The sequence below is a fragment of the Mesoplodon densirostris genome, chromosome 18 (assembly GCF_025265405.1).
Source record: "Mesoplodon densirostris isolate mMesDen1 chromosome 18, mMesDen1 primary haplotype, whole genome shotgun sequence".
In the NCBI taxonomy this organism is placed as follows: Eukaryota; Metazoa; Chordata; class Mammalia; order Artiodactyla; family Ziphiidae; genus Mesoplodon; species Mesoplodon densirostris.
Genome location: NC_082678.1, coordinates 20,381,915 through 20,400,532, shown reverse-complemented (window position 1 = coordinate 20,400,532; position 18,618 = coordinate 20,381,915). Strand labels below are relative to the sequence as shown.

General features: G+C 55.6%; 1 protein-coding gene across 3 annotated transcripts in view; it reads right to left on the bottom strand.

The window, feature by feature from the left end:
* Positions 1-18,618, bottom strand: part of SDK2 (sidekick cell adhesion molecule 2) — a 263,950-nt gene that overhangs the window by 80,553 nt on the left and 164,779 nt on the right. For all 3 annotated transcript variants that reach the window (XM_060080968.1, XM_060080970.1, XM_060080971.1), the window contains exons 4-9: positions 17,823-17,970; positions 12,425-12,558; positions 4,910-5,021; positions 2,752-2,942; positions 2,541-2,624; positions 479-673 (exon numbers count right to left, since the gene is read on the bottom strand). In XM_060080968.1, coding sequence (XP_059936951.1) covers positions 479-673; positions 2,541-2,624; positions 2,752-2,942; positions 4,910-5,021; positions 12,425-12,558; positions 17,823-17,970 — 864 coding nt within the window. The remainder of the gene's footprint in view (positions 1-478; positions 674-2,540; positions 2,625-2,751; positions 2,943-4,909; positions 5,022-12,424; positions 12,559-17,822; positions 17,971-18,618) is intronic.

The following is an 18,618-nucleotide window of genomic DNA, read 5'->3' as shown; positions in this document are numbered from 1 at the left end:
TTGTGCCCTGCCACTCCCGCTGGCTGGAGTGGGTCCCTCTGCAGGGAAGGATGCAGGTGTCCTGACAGGGCCCCAGCATTGGGAAGAAGCCCGGAAGGCCCACGAGGGGCTCCCCTTACCACCTACCCTGTGGAAGGACCCAGGTGACACCGGTCCCCACCCTGCCTTGATTCTCAAGTCTCCATTTAGGGGAAACTGAGGACCCCCAAGGGCAGCTGACACCCTCCATGACAAGGTAAATGGGATTCATCCTTCATCAAATGTGAAATCGAGGCTCTGGTTTGTAAAAGAAAAAATGGTGCTGGCTGTAGAAGCAGCAGGTGTCACTGGCCAGAAACAGTGACTGACCCCGGGGGACAGCCTTCTGGGATCCTGTCTCTGCACTGCACAGCATCCTGTTCTCAAGAGGCCCCTGGCTTGGAGGAAAGCTGCGTCCTGGGCGGGAGGGAATCGTGCAGGACAGGAAAGGTCAACTCACTGGTGACGGCCAGGTAGGTGGAGGTCTGCACCTCGCCGGCCGCGTTGCGGGCGAAGCACTGGAACATGCCGGTGTCGTCGGGCACTAGCCCGCTGATCTGCAGGCCCCCGTCGCCTCGCTGCCGGAAGCGGCTCAGCCTCCCCACCTCCACCACGGCCGAGTCCTTGTACCAGGTGATGGAGGGTGGTGGCACACCTGTGGGAGATGAGCACCCACCGTCAGCCGCCTCTGAGGGATGCTCAGGTAGGGGCTGAGGCAGCAAGTCCTCGGAGGGGGGAGTGTCCCTGGGGTGTCTTGGTTTCTAGAACCTTCTCAGAGGTGTCACTGTTGGTCTTGGGAGTGGGGAAAGATGTTCTCAGAGGGACAATTCTCAAATTCTCATCAAGTAGACGTCCCAAGAAAATTTAAAAGATCCTGGATTGGGGCTTCCCTGGTGGTGCAGTGGTTGAGAGTCCACCTGCTGATGCAGGGGACGCAGGCTCGTGCCCCGGTCCGGGAAGATCCCACATGCCGTGGAGCAGCTGGGCCCGTGAGCCATGGATGCTGAGCCTGCGCGTCCGGAGCCTGTGCTCCGCAACGGGAGAGGCCACAACAGTGAGAGGCCCACGTACCGCAAAAAAAAAAAAAAAAAAAAAAAAAAAAAAAAAAAAAGATCCTGGGGTTAGTTTAGCTTGGAAAGGCTGGACTGGACAAGCTATATTTTTCTGCAATATTTAGCAGAGTCTTTTGTGTGCTCTGGGAACCTCCATCTGGGCTTTCACAAACCCAGGTGACCAGAGAACCCTGTGTCAAGGGGCATGCAGATGGAATCAGCGTTCCTTTGGAAGCCCCCTCCTACCAGGTAGCACAGGGAGGTGAATGGGGCTCCCCTTACCCCTCAGCCTTCCCCAAGCTGCGTCCCCAGCCTGGCATGCTCTTCCCATAGGTATCCCCTAGCCCTCTCACCTCTCCCACTGCGTCTCTGCTCAAATGTGACTTCTACAGAAAAGGTCCCCAAACCCCGTTCGAAAGAGCACCCCGTGGCTCCGAGCCCCCTCAGCCTGCCTGTTTCTCCTTCCCAGCACTTTTCAACCCTGACGTCCTCTAATATTTCATCCAGTCCAAGCAGTGCCTTCTTTCACATTGTAACAGCTCAAATCAGGACGTGTCTTACAATCGACAGCATGTCATAATTTAATTGGCAGTCCCTTTTCTTTCTTAGAGGTACATAAGATAATGCGGCATCTTACAACCCATGGCATTTTAGATGAAATGAAACACGCTATCTTTATTTGCTTATTGGTTTGTCTGCCTTCCTCATGAGCACGTTAAGTTCTGTGAAAGTGGGGATTTGGCTGTTTGGTTCATTCTGTGTCTTTCCAGCCCCGAGAACAGTATCGGCACATGATAAGCCCTCCAAAAACGTTTGTTCAATAAATGAATGGATCTCTGTCTTCCCCTGGTATGGTCTCAGAATGGGTGTCAGTATCCCCCCTCCTCCTCCACTGGACCCTCCCTCCTGCCTGGGCTACATTCTCCTCTCTGTTCAATGTCAGACCCTGTCCCGCCATGCACACTCTCCCCTATCATCCCATCATCTCAGATTTCACCCTGGTTTCGGGGTGCCTTTTAGCTCAGTGGAACCTGAAGGAGGGGGGGTGGGGATGGGAAAAGTAGAAAGTCTGCAAGAACTCTGACAAGGCGGGGTTAAGTAAAAATGGTGGGAGGAGATGAAGCCAAATGGCCCAGACACCAGGCAGAGATGCACTCAGTTCTGACATAACGATCATTTGGCATTGTCTACAACTCTCAAATTATGGGCAATTTGGGCCTGTCACCTATCCTGAAATTACGGTAATTTGGATTCATTTGTAACCTTCAAGTTATGGTAACACGGGGTTGATTTCCAGCCCTGAGATTATGGTAATTTGGCCTGTTGTTTCCTGGGGTGTCTGCCTACAGCCAGACTGACTCTCTGCTCAGTGATGAGAAGGAGGCGGAATTTAGAAAAGTCCGTGTCAGGGAGAGGAGCGGCTGAAGGTCCGGGGGTCCCTGTCCCCCTCCATCCACACCACCGCGTTACCTTTGGCCCGACAGGGGACGTCCACCACTTTCTCCATCTCTGCTGTGATGTGTCTCTCTGGCTCCTTGACAAACTGAGGCGGTTCTGCAGGAGGGGGGGATGGGGGTGGGGTGTCAGAGCTGTGCTCCTGTTGGTATGGCCACCATTCGGGTCACCCTTAAGTAGGCCCCAGCCATGCCTGGGGGACCCCAGCAGCCCCACCCCGTCTCACCCAGCACAGACAGGTAGGCGCCACGGACGACAGAGGGGGCACTGCTGCTGCGAAGGATGGCCTCACACTCGTAGTAACCGGCGTCGCTGCCCGTGGGGTTGGGGATGGTGAGCCGGCGGTTGTAGTCGCTGATGCCGCTGGACAGCAGCACCCCATCCTTCTTCCAAATGATGTGCAGCTTGATCAGGGGCCTGGGGGGGCGGCGAGGGAGGCAGGCCATCAGCCACAGAGACTTCAGAGGCCCGAGAGGCAGGTCAGGGCATGGTAAGGAGTGCAGGGCCGGGGCCAGGCTGGCTGGGTTTGCCCATGCCCCTGACACTTTCTAGGTGCAAGCCGTTGTTTGGTGCGGTTCTTTCAGTGCTCTGGGCCTCAGTTTCCTCATCTGTGAAATGGGGGCAACCGTGCCCACCTCGGGGTGGTGGTGAGGGTGGATGGATTCACACAGGACCCGGTCCCGGTGGTAACTCATGCTAGGGGGCTCTCAAGAGCAGAAAAGCATCCTTTCCACGCATCTCTCTTTCTTCTGCTCTGTTCCGTGGGCCGCGCCCCATCCCACAGAAGTCAGTGGGTAGGAAAGTGTGAAAGGGGAGGGAAAGTGACAAGTTGAAACGGGAGAGAAGCACCCGAAGTTTGGAGATGGGGAAACAAAGGCAGGCAGGTGGACATACGCACCCCCAACTTTGAGAGAGGGCTGAGGGTGTGAGCTGGGCCCCCTTTCCTCCATCACTGACCCCGGCTCCCCAAGGACCCCTGAGCTGGGGTTTGCCCGGCTCTCCTGTTTAGCACCTGATGGATCCCCAAGGGCGGATCTGCCAAAGTGGGGTCCGTGCTAGTTCCCCGGGGGCTCAGAGGGGTCCCGTGAAAAAGGGGTTTCGTGGTCGAGTGAGTTTGGGCAGCCTGGCCTGAATGGTGTTATGTAGGTTCTTCTCTGCTCCCTTAATGTGCTCTGTTGCATCCTGGCGGCCTTTCCCTTACTTGTGAGAAAGTTGGGTTCTGAGAAGTGTACTTTTATGTATTAAAAAATTTTTTTGGCTGCGGCACGTGGGCTCTTTCGTTATGGCGCGCCGGCTTCTCTCTAGTTGTGGCATGCGGGTTTCCTCTCTCTAGTTGTGGCGCGTGCGCTCAGTAGTTGTGGTGCACGAGCTTAGTTGCCCCACGGCATGTGGGAATCTTAGTTCCCCAACCAGGGATCGAACCTGTGTCCCCTGCGCTGGAAGGCGGATTCTCTACCACTGGATCACCAGGGAAGTCCCTGAGAAGCGTAATTTTAGAAGCACTGCTACAGAGACACGCTGTCTGGGAACCTTCAGCTGGGGGTGACCTTGGGGTCACTGGTCTAACTGCCCACTCCATCACATTGCATCATCTTTCTGGAGCACTTAGGGGGTGTCAGGTCGGGCTGAATCCAGCATTCTACCTGCATGCCTCACTGCCGAGGTAGGTGCTGCATCATTTCCCACTTTATAGCTGAGGACACTGAGGCCCAGAGCCTGGCAGTGAGCATGGGCCCGAGGGGTGGTGGCTTATTGTATTGCAACTCTGCTATCGGTCAGCTGGGTGACCTTGGGTAGGTTGCTTGCCCTCTCTGGGCTTCAGGGTAGTGACACCTACGTGGATAGCTGTTGGAAGAAAGGAGGTTTTGTGGGAGGGCACGTAGCACAGTGTCCACACACGACCAAGGGAGAGAAGTGAGGGTCGTACACGGCTGAGAAGGGGCCGCATTTGCACCTGACCCCAGGTCTGCCCTCCTGCAAAGTCCATCACGTGACCTGTCTCCTAGCACAGCTTCCCTCTTGCCCACGCCTGCACGCGAGGAGCGCACTGCTGGCAGAGGTGAGCCACCCCTCTCCAGGCTGCTCTGAACGTTGGAAGTATGAGTGGATCCCCCACCAGCCCCAAATATCCCGGGCTGGGATCTGCTGCCCTGTAACTGCTGCCACGCCTCGAGGCGTGGGCTCTCCTCTCGGGCGGGCCCTGCTTGCATCCGACGGCTCTCTGACGGCCCACCTATCACCCCTCCTCTAGGCTAAATACCCCATCTTCTTTCATGGGTCCTCACGTGACACTTCTGGGCCTGTCTGAATTCCGACTGGTCTCCTCCGAGCCCACAGGTCAGGAGCGCTCGCTGGAGTTAAAGCGGGGGAGGGGCACTGCCCACCTGGCATTGGCCACGCACTCCATGGTCACCTCCGAGGTCCCGGCCACCACGCTGGTGTTCTTGGGAGGAATGATGATGGTTGGAGCAATGGGGTCTGCGGGGCCCCCTACATCTGGAGAGAGGACAGGTGTCAGCTGGGAACAGAGGCCGGAAATCCCACCCCCCATTAGAGGGATGCCATGGGAGACCTTTGTCCTCATGGAGGGGGGGCAGGTGGCCATGGGGCAGACGCCCCAGCAGCCCCAGAGCCGAACCTCCAGACACTGACCCCGGGGTCCCTTCCACCTCCTCTGCTGATGGGTCTCCACACAGTGTCCAGGGAGAGTGCACTGGAGACCTCAAGGCCTCTCCCGCTCTTTCTGTAATGCAGCCACTCCCTCGTCCCCATCCCCCTGTCCTGGTTTTTTGCCTTCAAAATCCTTCCCTCCACCTGCATTTGTCTTGTTGGCTTACTGCTTCATTTGCCACCTCCTTCTACCAGAATGCAAACTCCCTGTAGTTGGCTGAATACTGTCCCCCAAATTCAAGTCCATGGCAGCTGTGAATGTCACCTTATTTGAAAATAGGGTCTTTGCAAGTGCAATCAAGTTCAGATGCAGTCCTACTGCATCAGGGTGGGCCCGAAGTCCAATATGATGTGTCCTTATAAGAGGAGGGAAATTTAGACACAGACCCGCAGGGGAGAAGGCCAGGTGAAGACAGAGGCAGAGACTGCAGTAATGAATTATAAGCCAAGGAACATCAAGGATTGCCCACAACTGCCAAAGCCTTGGAGAGGCAGGAAAGGATCCTCCCTTACACCTGTCAGAGAGAGTGTGGGCATGCTGACACCTTGATTGCACACTTCTGTGCAGAGTAAATTAAATTTCTGTTGCGATAGGTCACTCAGTTTTTGGCCCTTAGGAAATCAATACATTCTATGAGGCAGGAACCTCATTTGTTTTTGCTTTGGACTGAATTTTCCCCACCCCCACCCCCACCCCCATTCATATGTTGAAGCCCTAACTTCCCTGTGTTTGGGGTGGGGTCTTTAAGAGGTAATTGGGTTACATAAGGTCGTAAGGGTGGGGCCCTAATCCAACAGGGTTAGTGCCTTGATAAGATGAGGAAGAGGCCCCAGATCTCTCTCTCTGCCATGTGAGGACACAGTAAGAAGGCAGCCATCTGCAAGCCAGGGAAGAGAGCCTTCAGCCCAAACCAACCATGTTGGTACATTCGTCTTGGACTTCCAGAACTATGACAAGTAAATGTCTGTGTTTGAGCCCCACCATCTATGGTATTCTGTTACAGCAGCCTGAGTCAAGACAGTCCTGTTCACCCCCACTTCCAGAACCATGCCACACAGCACATAGTAGGTGCTCAAATACATCTGTTAGGTGAATGAATGCATGGGACTGGAGCTATCGTTGTATAACTTCCAGGGTCGATGATTAAACTGAAAGAGAACTTATCATGATTGGGTTTTATTAAAGCAAAAAAACACCCCAAACTCTCCTAACAGAGGCAGGAACATTTCCTTTTTTATATTTTTTGAGCTGTTTAAGAAGTGGCCAGAAAGGGAGGGGATATGGGAACATATGTATATGTATAACTGATTAAATTTGTTATAAAGCAAAAAAAAAAAAAGAAGTGGACAGGTTCTTAACTTTGTGGGTCAGTGCAGGCCCAATACTGGCAGAAACTCCAATATTCTCTGTACACCTGCTCTATGGCTCCCAGAAATACAGCCACCACGGACTTTCTCTCACAACAAATCCATCCAGGTGGCCCCTAACCGCGAGGCTCTGGAGGTGGCAGGCCATAATGGAATGCACGGCCTCCGGGCAACAGCAATAAGACACGCTTTATGGGGAAGTCAGTCCACCCCAGTCAGCCCCGGGAAGGGTTTTCCTGCCGGGCCTCCAGGCCTTGCTGGGAAAGGCCCAGGTAGAATGGGAATAAAATGTAAAAAATAAACTAAAATGAAGAGGGGAAGAAAGGAAGCATATAAACCCAAATAACTACAACAATATAAAAGCCTCATGTAGGTGCCATAAAGAGCGATTGGATTGAAAGCTGCTGATGTAGCTGAATCCATAAAAGTGTGCTCCACATTGTTTACTATACATGCCGGGGTGCGCAGGTGCGGAGGCCCAGATTACTGGTGCACGAGGAGAAGACAGAGAGTTAGAGCCCCATGGTGTCAATGGGTAAACAGAGCCCTCAGAGTTTAAAAATATGAGGGATGCCCCCCCCGACCTCAGGGCTGCCTTGTTGGCTTTACGAGGTTAAAGGGGAGACTGACACCCACCCAGGGACCCTGTCCTGCCCAGGTCCAGGTGGCTGCTTGCAGGGTACGAGGGAAGGAGGGCCTGGCGGTCAGGAAGACCTGGCTCCAAATCTTGCTCTGCCCCAGGCAGCCTGGGCGTGACTCCGGCTGGTCACCTCATCCCCCGAGTCTCGGTTTTTCTCAGCTGCAGAAAGCGGGTAGAAATCACCGCCTCTCAGGGTTGTGTGGGATCAGCTCCCGACTCAACAAATCTTTTCTGGGTAAGGGCTCTGTGTGTGCCAGACTGTGTACCAGGGATTCCCCGCCGAGTGAGATGGGTAGGGGGTCTGTCCTCATGGTGTGCAGTCTGGGAAGCAGTCAGATCCGCGCTTGGACGTCTAAGAGATTAAAGATGCACGTGACGGGTGTTGGAAGGAGGGTCCTGGGGGGGCACGGCTAAGCTGCTCTGGGGTAAGCGCAGAGCCCCTGGCACATAGTAGGTGCTCAATAGATGACAGTCCCTCCTGTGGGGATTTGTCTGCCTGTGCTTGGGTGGAGGGATGTTTCCTTCCTTCTTCCCTCCACCCCCAACCCAGCCTGGACCAAGTGATGGAGCCAGAGGCTACCAGGAGGGGAAGTCATGGACTCTCAGGGGCCCCTTGACCGAGGGAAGGAGGACACACGTGTTCAGGGCTACAGGAGATCAGGCAAAGCCTCAAGTGCTCCCTGGGGACGCACAGGAGATGGGGGAACTTGAGTGGAACTCAGAGAAGCCAGAAGGAAGAACATTCCAGAACAGGAGCGCTGTGTGAGTGAAGGTGAGGTGAATGGGGGGATCCGGAGGTAAATGTGGGCACGATGCCAGGGTGGCCTCAGAGCGCTGGGATGGATGATGGGGGAGAGCCTCAGAGCAGACGTGATGGATCCTGGCCCACATGCTTGCTGCCCCGTCCCCAGCCCACTCTCCTGATTGGTCAGTGCTTTTCTTGGCTGAGCCCAGAGGTGTCCTCAGAATCCTTCTTAACAAAGCACCAACAGTGGATCAGAGCTGGCCGATGAGGTGAATCCCATTTTCCATCCCTGCTAGGGGGAGTAGATCTGACTGGGAGAAGTTGGGTCAGGGCCAGATTACTGAGAATTTACAAGCTGGGCTCTGGGCTGGAAGTCGGCCCTAGGTGGGCACATTACAGGGAGGGACAAGACACGAGGGGGCACAAGACACGAGGACAAGATGCCTGGACATGGGGCCCCCTTTACAGAGTAAAGTTAAGCCCAAGAGGAACAGGTTTTCAAAGAAGGGAGATGGCTTGGGGTTTTGTCACCCTGGGGTGGAGATGGCGGTGGGATGTCGGAAGGAAGGTACTCAAGTGGGGGGACACTCAGGAACACGAGGCAGGAGCCCCGGGGGATGACGCGCCCGGAGAGAACAGGAGGGTGGGGCGAGGGGGACCCCGGGGACCAGGGGTGGGGGAGTGGGAGGGACAAAGGGCAGAGAACCAGGCATCGGCTTGTTCACATCAGGGGAGAAGGAAACAGGAGACGGGAGAACTGGGGGAGACACGCAGGGCTGAGGAAGCTCAGGTCACGGGGTGCCAGGGAGGGGGGTCAGTGGAGCTGAACGTCCTGAGCGGTCAAGGAGAATCAGGATGCAGGAGGTGGGTTTGCAACCAGGAGGTCACCAGTGGCAGGGACTGGAGAGAGCCTGGGAGCCGGTGGCAGGCATGACTGGGAGGTAAAGCCTGGGGCGGGGTAACTTCTGGAGAGTCTTGAGAAAGCAGAAAGCAGGTGCCTCTCAGGGGGCAGCAGTGGCCAAAAGGGAGATCTGTTTCCCCCTGGGACATCTGGGGAGCTGTTAATGAGGAGAGTTTGGCAGCCAGGGAAACATGGTTCCATTCTCGGGTTTGTGCATCATTAGCAAATGTTGCCGGGAAGTAAATTGCTTCACCTCTTAGGCCTGTTTCCCCCGCTTTCTCATCTGTAACTCGTGGAGGGGAATAACAGACTGCCTCCAGGGGTTGCTGTAATGATGGAGCACCAGAGTGCCGGACGGTGCCCAGCACGTGGGGTGATGGAAAGGGAGGCTGTTGGTGTGGTGTGGAGGCAGAGGGGGACCGCTCGGGTGGACCCACCCATGGCAGGATGCACCTTTCTAGCAGGCACTCTCTGCAGGGAGGCCTGTACTGACTCAGGGTCTCTGGAGGGCCAGCCAGGGGGACAGGGACAGCCTGGCCATGCTCAGGCACTGCTCTGGACAGCGGGGTGAATGGGGCCCTAAAGGTCAAGCAAGAAAACCACATGCACACCAGAGCAAGGACGGGCATCTTCCGCATAAGCTCATGATGTGGACGGGGCCCTGTGGCACGAGGAAGCTTAGGGGCTCCCCACATGGGGGCAAAGTGGGGTCTCGCTGCCCCAGGACGATTTTGATAACAGGTGCGACGGGGGACACCCACTCTGATCCATTCTCCCCGAGTCATCCCATCGAACTCTCCTCCCAACTACGCTTTGCCACAGGTGAGGAAACTGTGGCTCGGGGACCACGTGACTGGGCCATGGGCCCAGTGGGTGGGGAGCAGGGAGGCGAGCTGCTCCCCTCTGCTGGGCAGACTTCCAGGTACTCAAGGGCCCAGGGCAGACCTAACCTGTCCAACATGGGCAGGGGTGGGGCGAGAACCACAGGTGGCTACGAGCTCTTGAAACGTGACTGGTGGCCCTTTGATGCAATGGGATTTAATTTTACCTAATTTACATTTAATTAAAAGCGGATCCCCGAATCAGTTATTAGAACACTCTTAAGTATGTGTGGAAAAACTTGGGCATACGATCCCACCTTTCCAGCTGTAAATTTTATGAAATCTAAATACAGATCACGTATTTCAGATGAAAATCCAGCATCCAAATTGAGATGTGCTTTAAGTGCAAAACACACACGGATTTTGAAGACTTAGTAGGAAAAAGAAACCCAGTGTGAAGCATCTCATTAGTATTTTCTCTATTGATTGTATGTTCAACGGCTAATATTTTGGATATGTTGGGTAAATGAAATATAATAAGATGAATTTCACCTGTTTCTTTTTCCTTCTGAAAAAGTGAGGCCAGTGGCAAGTTTTAAATTACGTATGTGGCTCATATTATAATTCTATTGGACAGTGCAGCTCTGATTGCCACCCAGTGGGACCACCAGCCAGGTATGAACTTTTCAAGAGCTGTGACACTCCGTGTGAGGTCACCTGGGTGACACCTGGGCAGAGGGCAACTCGGGGGGGTCACTGGTCTTTGTTCTCTCCTTCTCCATTTCTGAAGAGCATGGATGTCCCCTGAGGGCTGCTGAGAGGCTGAGCTGCCCTGAGCAGAGGAGGGAGGAAGGGGTGAGGGGGGAGAGCAAAGGGAGAGGTGAGGCTCGGGCGAGACAGATGAGGGGAGATGCAGCCGGTGGTGGGCGAAGTGGCAAATGTTCCTAGGAAACTGGCCGGCAGGCAGGCAGGCAGCTTGGGGATTTGTGTCAGTGACAGGAACTGGGATTTGAAGTGCAGTCACTCATGGGAGGAGAAATTAGCTGATAATCAGCTGATTTTGCTCTCAATCCAGTACAAATCACCGTGAGAGCAGGAGACGAGGGGCGATGGGGTGGGGGAGAAACAGACAACGGGGGTGGGGCGGGGGAGGCTTGGGCACACATGGGGGTCCCAAGGGACCCTGCCTGGCTCTCTTGGGCCAGCCGGAGGGCTGGGGGAGGCAGCAGAGAGTGAAGAGCCCGCCTGGTTGGCCAGGAGAACAGCTGGTGCAATTCCCGCCAGGACGAGGGTGCTGGAGGAGGTCAGCTGAGTCACCCAGGGAGATGCCTGGCCTTGACTCGGACCGTGAGCATCCCTCACACCAAATGATTCAATTCCATTAGACTCTAGGTATTCTAAGCGCTGGAAGATACATGGGGACAAACGTCTCTCTGATGGTTACCTTCCTTTTCCTGTAGAAACAGCAGCCCCAGGTCATGGGCTAGGCCCCAGGTTGCCGGGATGAGACTGAGACCCTGGCCCAGGTCAATGTCAGAAGTTACACCCGTGACCCTAATAGGTCAGTATCCAGACTGGAACTCTGCTCGCTGCACCCAGGTTTCTTTCTAGGCAGACAGGAATGTGGTCTGGGGGGAGGAGGTCACTGCACGTATGGGAAGGGGTTCTGCTGGTGCTCACAAGGCCCAGGAATGGGCAGGTCGGGATTGGGGGATGTTCTGGGCTTTCTGGGCCCTTGAAGACAGAGGCTGGGATCAGAGGAAGGACATGGGAAGGTTCCGAGCTGGCGAGCACCCTTCTCTTGCTGCTGGCGGGTGCATCCCAGCAGGACCGTGGATGATAAATGAGGCTGGCTTTTGGAGCAGCAGTTGTACAGATGTGGAGGGACGTGAGCATCTGGCTCCCCCAGCCTGTGTGGCTGCCTGGCCGCTGCGGGAAGCTCTGGCCTTGTCCTGCGTATTCTGTGACACCCCCCCCCCCCCCCGCCGCCACCTCTCCATCCCAGGGATGGAGCATGGAGCGAGCGGGCCGGGGAGAACCAGGCCGGTGGGGGGGACACCCCCAGCATCTCCATCACCGATCGGAAACCTGCCTTCAGCCTTGGCTGGACAAATACTTCTTTGCCAAAGACACCCAAGGAGTCACCCTTTCCATTTGCTATCCTCTGTGCTCTGCCGCTGGGGAGAGCCTTGCCTCTCTTCCAGGGTGCAGGGCGGTCTCTGGGGATGGACACAGGGGCACTTTTAGGCAGGAGCCTGGGCAGAGAGCACGTGTTCCCATCGGTGAGGATGGCTTGGCTCCAAGTAAAAGTGGCGCTTTTTACATGCCAGCTGAGTAGAGGCAGTCAGTATATTTCTTTAAAAAGGAGCTTCCCATCTCCTGGCGGGCTCACCCCACCAGCACCTGAGCCCCAGGGGTGGTGGTAATCCTCTAGTGCACATACTTTCTCCTATACCCCATGCCCTCCCTGGGCCCCCAGGGGCCCAGCTAACAGCCAAGCTAAGTGTCCCCCGCTCCTGATAGGGTCTCAGGCTCGTCATGGGCATGGGGTCCGGAATTCAGCTCCATCTCGGCCTCCACCTCCCACTCCCACCGCCAGCTGGGCCTCCTCCTCCTTGGGACGGCGCCTCCCCTGCCCTTTCCCAGCCTCCCCCCTCCACCGCCATTCTATCTTCCCAATGACCCTCCGGAGCCCCATTCCCAAGATTTAACGACGCGCTCCACCATCGGTCCCAGGCCCTGCGGCTTACTTACTCTCCACGGCGAGAATGATGGGCTGGCTGGTCTTGTTATCCCCGTTCTTGTCATTAACTGCTTGCACGTAGTAGCGGCCTGCATCCGGAGCCACTGTTGACAGGATGACAAGGGTGTTCTCCAGGGTGATGGCTCTGGGAAGAGGAAAAGGACGCCTCTGATGGGCCTGCTGAGCCTGAGCGTCAGGGGATGCGAGCGGGGACTTGAAGCCAGGCACCCCAAGACCCCCTTCTCCAGCCCACCCCCTGGAACCACTTACTGCCTGAACTCCAGCCATGCTTAGTTTGCAGAGAATCCCAATACTCCACCAGCGCTGGGGATCAGACCCCAGTACAGAACACGCCCAGGCGTCTGAGACTGTCCAGGTGACACTTCTCTGCCACTCCCTGCCCCCAGGCCTGGTTAGGGGCGAGAGCTCCCCTGGAATTCTACCCTTTCCTGTGTCACAGCATGGATGGCTGTGTGGGGCTACCTCTGCACCAGGAGTGTTAAACTAAAGAAATTCATTCACCGGAATCAGTGAATGAATGAATGAATGATGAGAGACGAGAATGAATTTAGAAATGAACACGATCATTCCAGAATCACTGCCTTAATCTAATCCTGAATCTGTTTAGGTTGATTCAAAGGCTATCGCCTGCCTCTAATACAGCCTTCTGGGGCTCACATCTCCCCCCCATCCCCCTCTTAGGGTATCCGTTTACTTCTCCCCAAATCTGGTCAATAAAAGAGGGGGCCATCGGGGCTGGTGGAGAGGGAAAAAGGAGATGGGTCGGGTAGTGGGGTGTAGACATGGGCTGTTTGCTCCCAACCTGGTTCCCACTGCTGGGATCCCATCCTGCAGCCCCTCGGCTCCCATGTCCGCGGGCCGGGTGCAGGGCTTTTGCAGGCGGGAATTTGGGGACCCCATTGGACGTGGGTGCAGGAGCACTGCCCACCCTGGCTCTGCCAGGCACCTCCTCTCACCCATCCTCCTGAGGACAAACAAAACCATTAGTGTGTCAAGTCTCTCTCTGGATTTTAATGTGATGTGCCCGAGACAGCTGTTAAACATCCTTAATGTTCGTTTAACAAGGACAAATCCAGTTGAATTCTTTTCAAATTTTCCCATTAGGTGAATGTAACAGAGTTTTAAATGGACTCTCAAATAAACATCCCCACGAATGCCTCTCCAGCCTGGTCTCTCCCAGCCAGGTTGTGCTGAGGTCTCTCTTTCTCCTGGTTTTGGGGATTCGCGTGCTGAGTCTCATGCTGCCTGCCGAGCTCCAGGAAGCAGGAAGACAAAGCCCTCCTGCCCCAGTTCCTGGGAACCCTAATGATGTCCTTTTTTTTGTTTCTGTTCCCCTGGAGAGCTCTTTTAACCTCCAGCTAATGAGGTGATGGGAGGGAACAGAGCCAGCTAAAATATTTTAAACTCGACACAATGGGACAGGGAGGGTGACCATGTCCTCACGTGGGACTCTCCTGCAGGGGCCCTGGTCCTTTAGTGGAGCTTGTTGGGGTGGGTGAGGGCTGGGGAAAGGGATGCTGGGCTGTGCCAAGGCAGAGGGGCAGCTCTGGGGTGGAGCTCCGGCCCCTGCCTCTAAGGAGCTCACAGCCTCCTTCTTGCTGGGCTTCAGTCTCCTTATCTGTGTAAGGGGTGGAGGCAGATGCAGGTGAAGACCCCTTCCAGCCCTGAGGCTGAGGCTGATTCTGATTCCTGTGGCTGCTTCTGTTAGTCCCCAGGTGGCCTGAGGCTGTCCCCTCCCTCTCACTCAGCCCTCTCCAGGCACACAGTCCAAGGTCAGGGCTCATGACAAGCAGTAGTGCACGTGGACCCCCTGGGTTCCAGCTTCCCCCGCCGCTGCCCTGGTGATATAGAAGCCAGCTAGATGAAATCTTTGGCAGGTGGGCACCCTGGGCATGGCCTGGTCCCCCTCCCCAGTACACCCGCCTGTCCTGAACTCCTGGCCTCCAGAGAAGGCCTCCCACCTCCAATTCCTTCTCTCCTGGACCACACAGACTCTCCCCACCCCCTTTCTCTCCTTTGCCTATATTTTGTCTATATTATGATGGATCCTTCTAGGTCAGTGGTTCTCAATCAGGGGTGGCTTCACCTTCCAGGGGACATTTGGCAGTGCCTGGACAGGTTTTGGTTACCCCAGCTGTGGGGCTGTACTAGTAACTAGTGGGCAGCGGTCAGGGATGCTGCTAAGTGTCCCACCACGCACCAGACAGCCCGCACAATGATTTGTTGGGTTCAACATGGAATGTGTGGATTGTGCGGTGGGTGGTACCCTGTCCTGGGTCGGGGAGGGGACGGCATATCCAGGTGGCAGAGATGGTCACCATCTACCTCTGTTTCTGGCTCCCCTCCTGCAGAGAACTGAAGATCTTGGGAAGCCAGGGGTCACCCTTCCCAGCCCCCCTTGCACCCAGGTGGGCAGTTGGCTGAGCTAGTGGGATACGGAGGATGTGCATTGCTTCTGGGCTTGGACCAGCGGGGCCGCTGGGAGCCCAGTGTGGATGAGGGTGGAGCTCCCACCAACTTGGCTGTGGAGGAGGGTGCCTTTCCCATCCCTCGCCCTCGGTGGGACTTTCAGTTGTCAGGAAATAAACTTTTCTGGTGCTAAGTCCCTGGGATTTGGGGGTCCATCTGTGATGCAGCTAGCGTGGCCTTGACTGGAACTAGAGGAAAGCACTGTGTCCGGGACCCTGGGGCCTGGGTTCGAGTTCCCAGTGTGGAGTGAACAGGAGGCAGAGAGCCGGGGAAGGGCCAGTGGCCTTTTGACCTGCTGTCCCTCTGTCCTCAGCAGGAGGCTAAGGAAGGTCCCTGGGCTAGCAGCCTTCTGCAGGATGACCTTCCCCTTGATAGATGGTTCTAGAACGACCCTGCCCCTCACCTCCAAAGTGCACAAAGCTATTTGTGGCTGTCAGGAGGGCTTCCGGCCTATTGCCCCCAGAGGCACCCGCATTGAAGGAAGCTACTGGAATTCTTGCAGGGCGTGGACATCAGGGCTCTACTCTCAGGCAGGGGCTTGGTGATATTTTTCAGCCACACACTCTGGTTTCAATTTCCTAGGTCTTTCCCGCTGCTTTGATGGGCCTAGCTCCCTCCCACCTTCCATCTCCCACTCCTATGAAGTGTGCCCTTTTTTCTGAGCTCCATGGGAGCCCAACTGATCATTTAATTAAGAATAAAATAAATCACCCTAGAAGCTTCCCAAAGCTCCCAGCATGTGTCTTTGATGGGAATCTTGTCTCCTTTTCAACAATGAGTATCAAGGAACGGGCCAGGGGTTACTAATCTCCACTTCTGCCCTGGGAGGGAGAGGGATCCTCTGTAGACAGCACGTGCCTTCAGCACCCTGTGCACCCTGCTGAATGACAGCGCTCATCAGACGCGTGTCTCCAGCAAACAGACACCAGAGAATTTGTTTCCAGGGACCTTTCCTCTGGGTTATGAATATTAATCTGCTGTAATTGCTGAGATGAAATCCCCAAAGTGTTCTCTCGTGCGTTCGGTACGACTGGAGGAGGTGGGGAGGGGGTAGGAGTGACCAGGAAGGTGTGCGTGTGTGTATACCCAATCATCACCTGCTCTGTAGCAGCACCTTCGCCAGGTGACTCTGTAGTCCTCTCACTCAAGAGCAGAATCAATTTCCTGGCTTCTTGACCTGAGTTCTACCATGTGACTTGCTTTGACAAATGGGATATTAGCAGAAGCTTGTGTTTTGCTTCTTCTGCGACTGCCAGGAGGAGATGCTAGGGGCCACTGGCTAGAGGCTGGGACATGTGGGGCAGAATTGAGTCACCCAGGCATTCTCATCAGCCAGCCCCAGCCAAGTGAGAGAGCCAGGCCAAGCTCACCAATCTGCCGGTTCACATGACAAATACATGCTTATTGTGCCAGGCCACGGGGACCACTTGTTACGCAGTACTATTGTGTCTGTAGGTAACAGATACATTCTAGGACACTGGCTCTCAAGTGAGGCTGCACGCTGGAATCACGGGGAAGCTTTTAAAAATCCTAAGGCCTCGGTACACCCCGTTTCAATGAAATAAGAATGTGTGGGGGGGTAGAATCTGAAAATCAATATATTTTAAATGGTCCCAGATCATCTCAGAGGGCAGCCACGTTGAGAATCACCAGGACCAATTCTCCAAAAGTACAATCACTTTATCCTTTTTAGCTCTCATGTCTTTGTACCTGTTCTCATATAATTTCCACATAAGGCAGAATTAAGGACCTGACTCTGAAGTTGGCAAGCCTGGAACCAGCTGCGTGAGATTTGGCAAAGCAGTTAAACTCTGGGGGCCTTCACTTTACCGTCTATAAAAAGGGGGTAAAATCAGCCACCTTGTAAGGTTGTTGTGAGGGTCATTCATTCAACAAATATTTCTTGAGGTGGACCTGGGGGTGGAAAAGGGAACGGGACAGAGCATCTCGCCCTGGGAGGTGCGTGTCTGTCCTGGAGGAGAGGGTGATGGGGGGTGTGCTTAGCCCAGGCCTGAGAACACAGCAGGCACTCCATAGACGCCAGCCACTGTTGTTGCCAGGATATCATCATGTTATTAAGATCATGCTTCTCTCACTGGACCTCACGTTCCCCAGAGGAAAGAACTGTCCGTCTCGGCTTCTGCTTCCTACAGAGACCAGAATGGGCTCCACCCACAATGGACCTGCGGCCCGAGTGGACTAGGACCAGGGTGGTCTTTCTTCTCTTCTGGGAGTAGAGTGTAGGGGAGAGTGCGGGTCCCAAAGAGAACAGCCTGGGCTGGCTCTCCCAGGGGGGTCAGGAGGGCCACTGCATCCCGTGCTTTGCCCCTCGCCCTCTGTGGAGGCGCTGCTTCTGTCACTCTGCCCACAAGCCAGGCTGCCACAACCCCCTTCCGGGCTGCACAGAGGGGCCCTTGTGAGCGCTGAAAGGACCGTGTGTTCCTCTTCCCGCCTCTCCTGGCCTCACCTCCTCCCTGGAGCCAAAACACACACAGCCGTGCACACCAGTGGACACCCAGCCACACACGCACTGCGGAGACACCCTGCTGGGGGGGTGGCGGCATCCTCCCGTGTGCCCTGAACCCTGGGCCTGTAACCATGGCGACAGAGCCTCTGTCTGTGCCAGTTCGGGTTTTTTAAGTGCTCTTAGAGGCAGAATTATTCTCCAGCCGAGAGTGGAGCCAACGCCTGGGATTCCCCGGGGAGGCCACGGAGCTGTCATGGCTCCAAGACTCGTCCCGCACTTTCCCAGAAAGGCCCCTGGAAACCAGACTTTCCTCATCGGGGATATCCCCCATCTGGCTCCCACCCAGAGCAGGGAGGGCCCTCTGTCCTCAGCATCTGGGGATGCTACGTGGCCCCGCATTTCCTCTCCTGGGGCCAGCCCCCCCTACGCCCCATCAAGGGCAGGATGCTCACATGCGGCTGCTGGGTGGGATCTTGCGGCCTTCCCGGAACCAGGTCACCTGCGGCCGTGGGAAGCTGGCGATGCGTGGGGCGCGGATGACGGCTGCTTCTCCATGGGAGACGCTCTGGTGCTTCTCACTCTCCTCAAAGCTCCCCATGTCTGTGGGAGGGAAGGGCACATGGAGGGGTCAGGGGCCGGAGGTCGGCAGCCAAGACCGCCCAGCTCCCGGGCTGGGAGTGGTGGTAGCGGAAGGAAGTTGTGGGGACAGACAGGATGATCGTGGGGCACGGCCACCATGCTCGGCTACCTCACGTGGCCCCATCACCCCATCCGTCACTACGACATGCTCTGCTTTGTACTTCTGGGGTTTGTATCCATTTATATCCATAGGTCCATGAAGCAATGGATTCATCCAACAACCATGAGACACGGGTCATTATGTCAAACAGTTTACAAAGGAAAAACTTCTGAAACAGGCCCGTTGACTTGTCCAAAGGCACGTGGCTGGAACAGGGCGGAGGCAGGATTTGAACTCGGACCCCAGAGTCTGGAGACAGGCAGAGCTGTCCCTCCTTCCCTGCCCTGTAGTGCGGCAGGGGTTTAGGTGCGGGGTGAAGGGCACATCTGGGGAGCAGTTTCCCGAGCCCTTGGGTGAAGTGTGTGAGGCTGCATGGATGTTGCACACAAACACCACGTTGCTCCTTTGAAAGAATGCCTACCCCCTTGGCAGATAAAGAGGGGACCGTTCGTCCAGCTCCGATGTTGCGTCAGCCTGGAGGGGAGCCGCGGAGATGCAGGTGGGAAAGT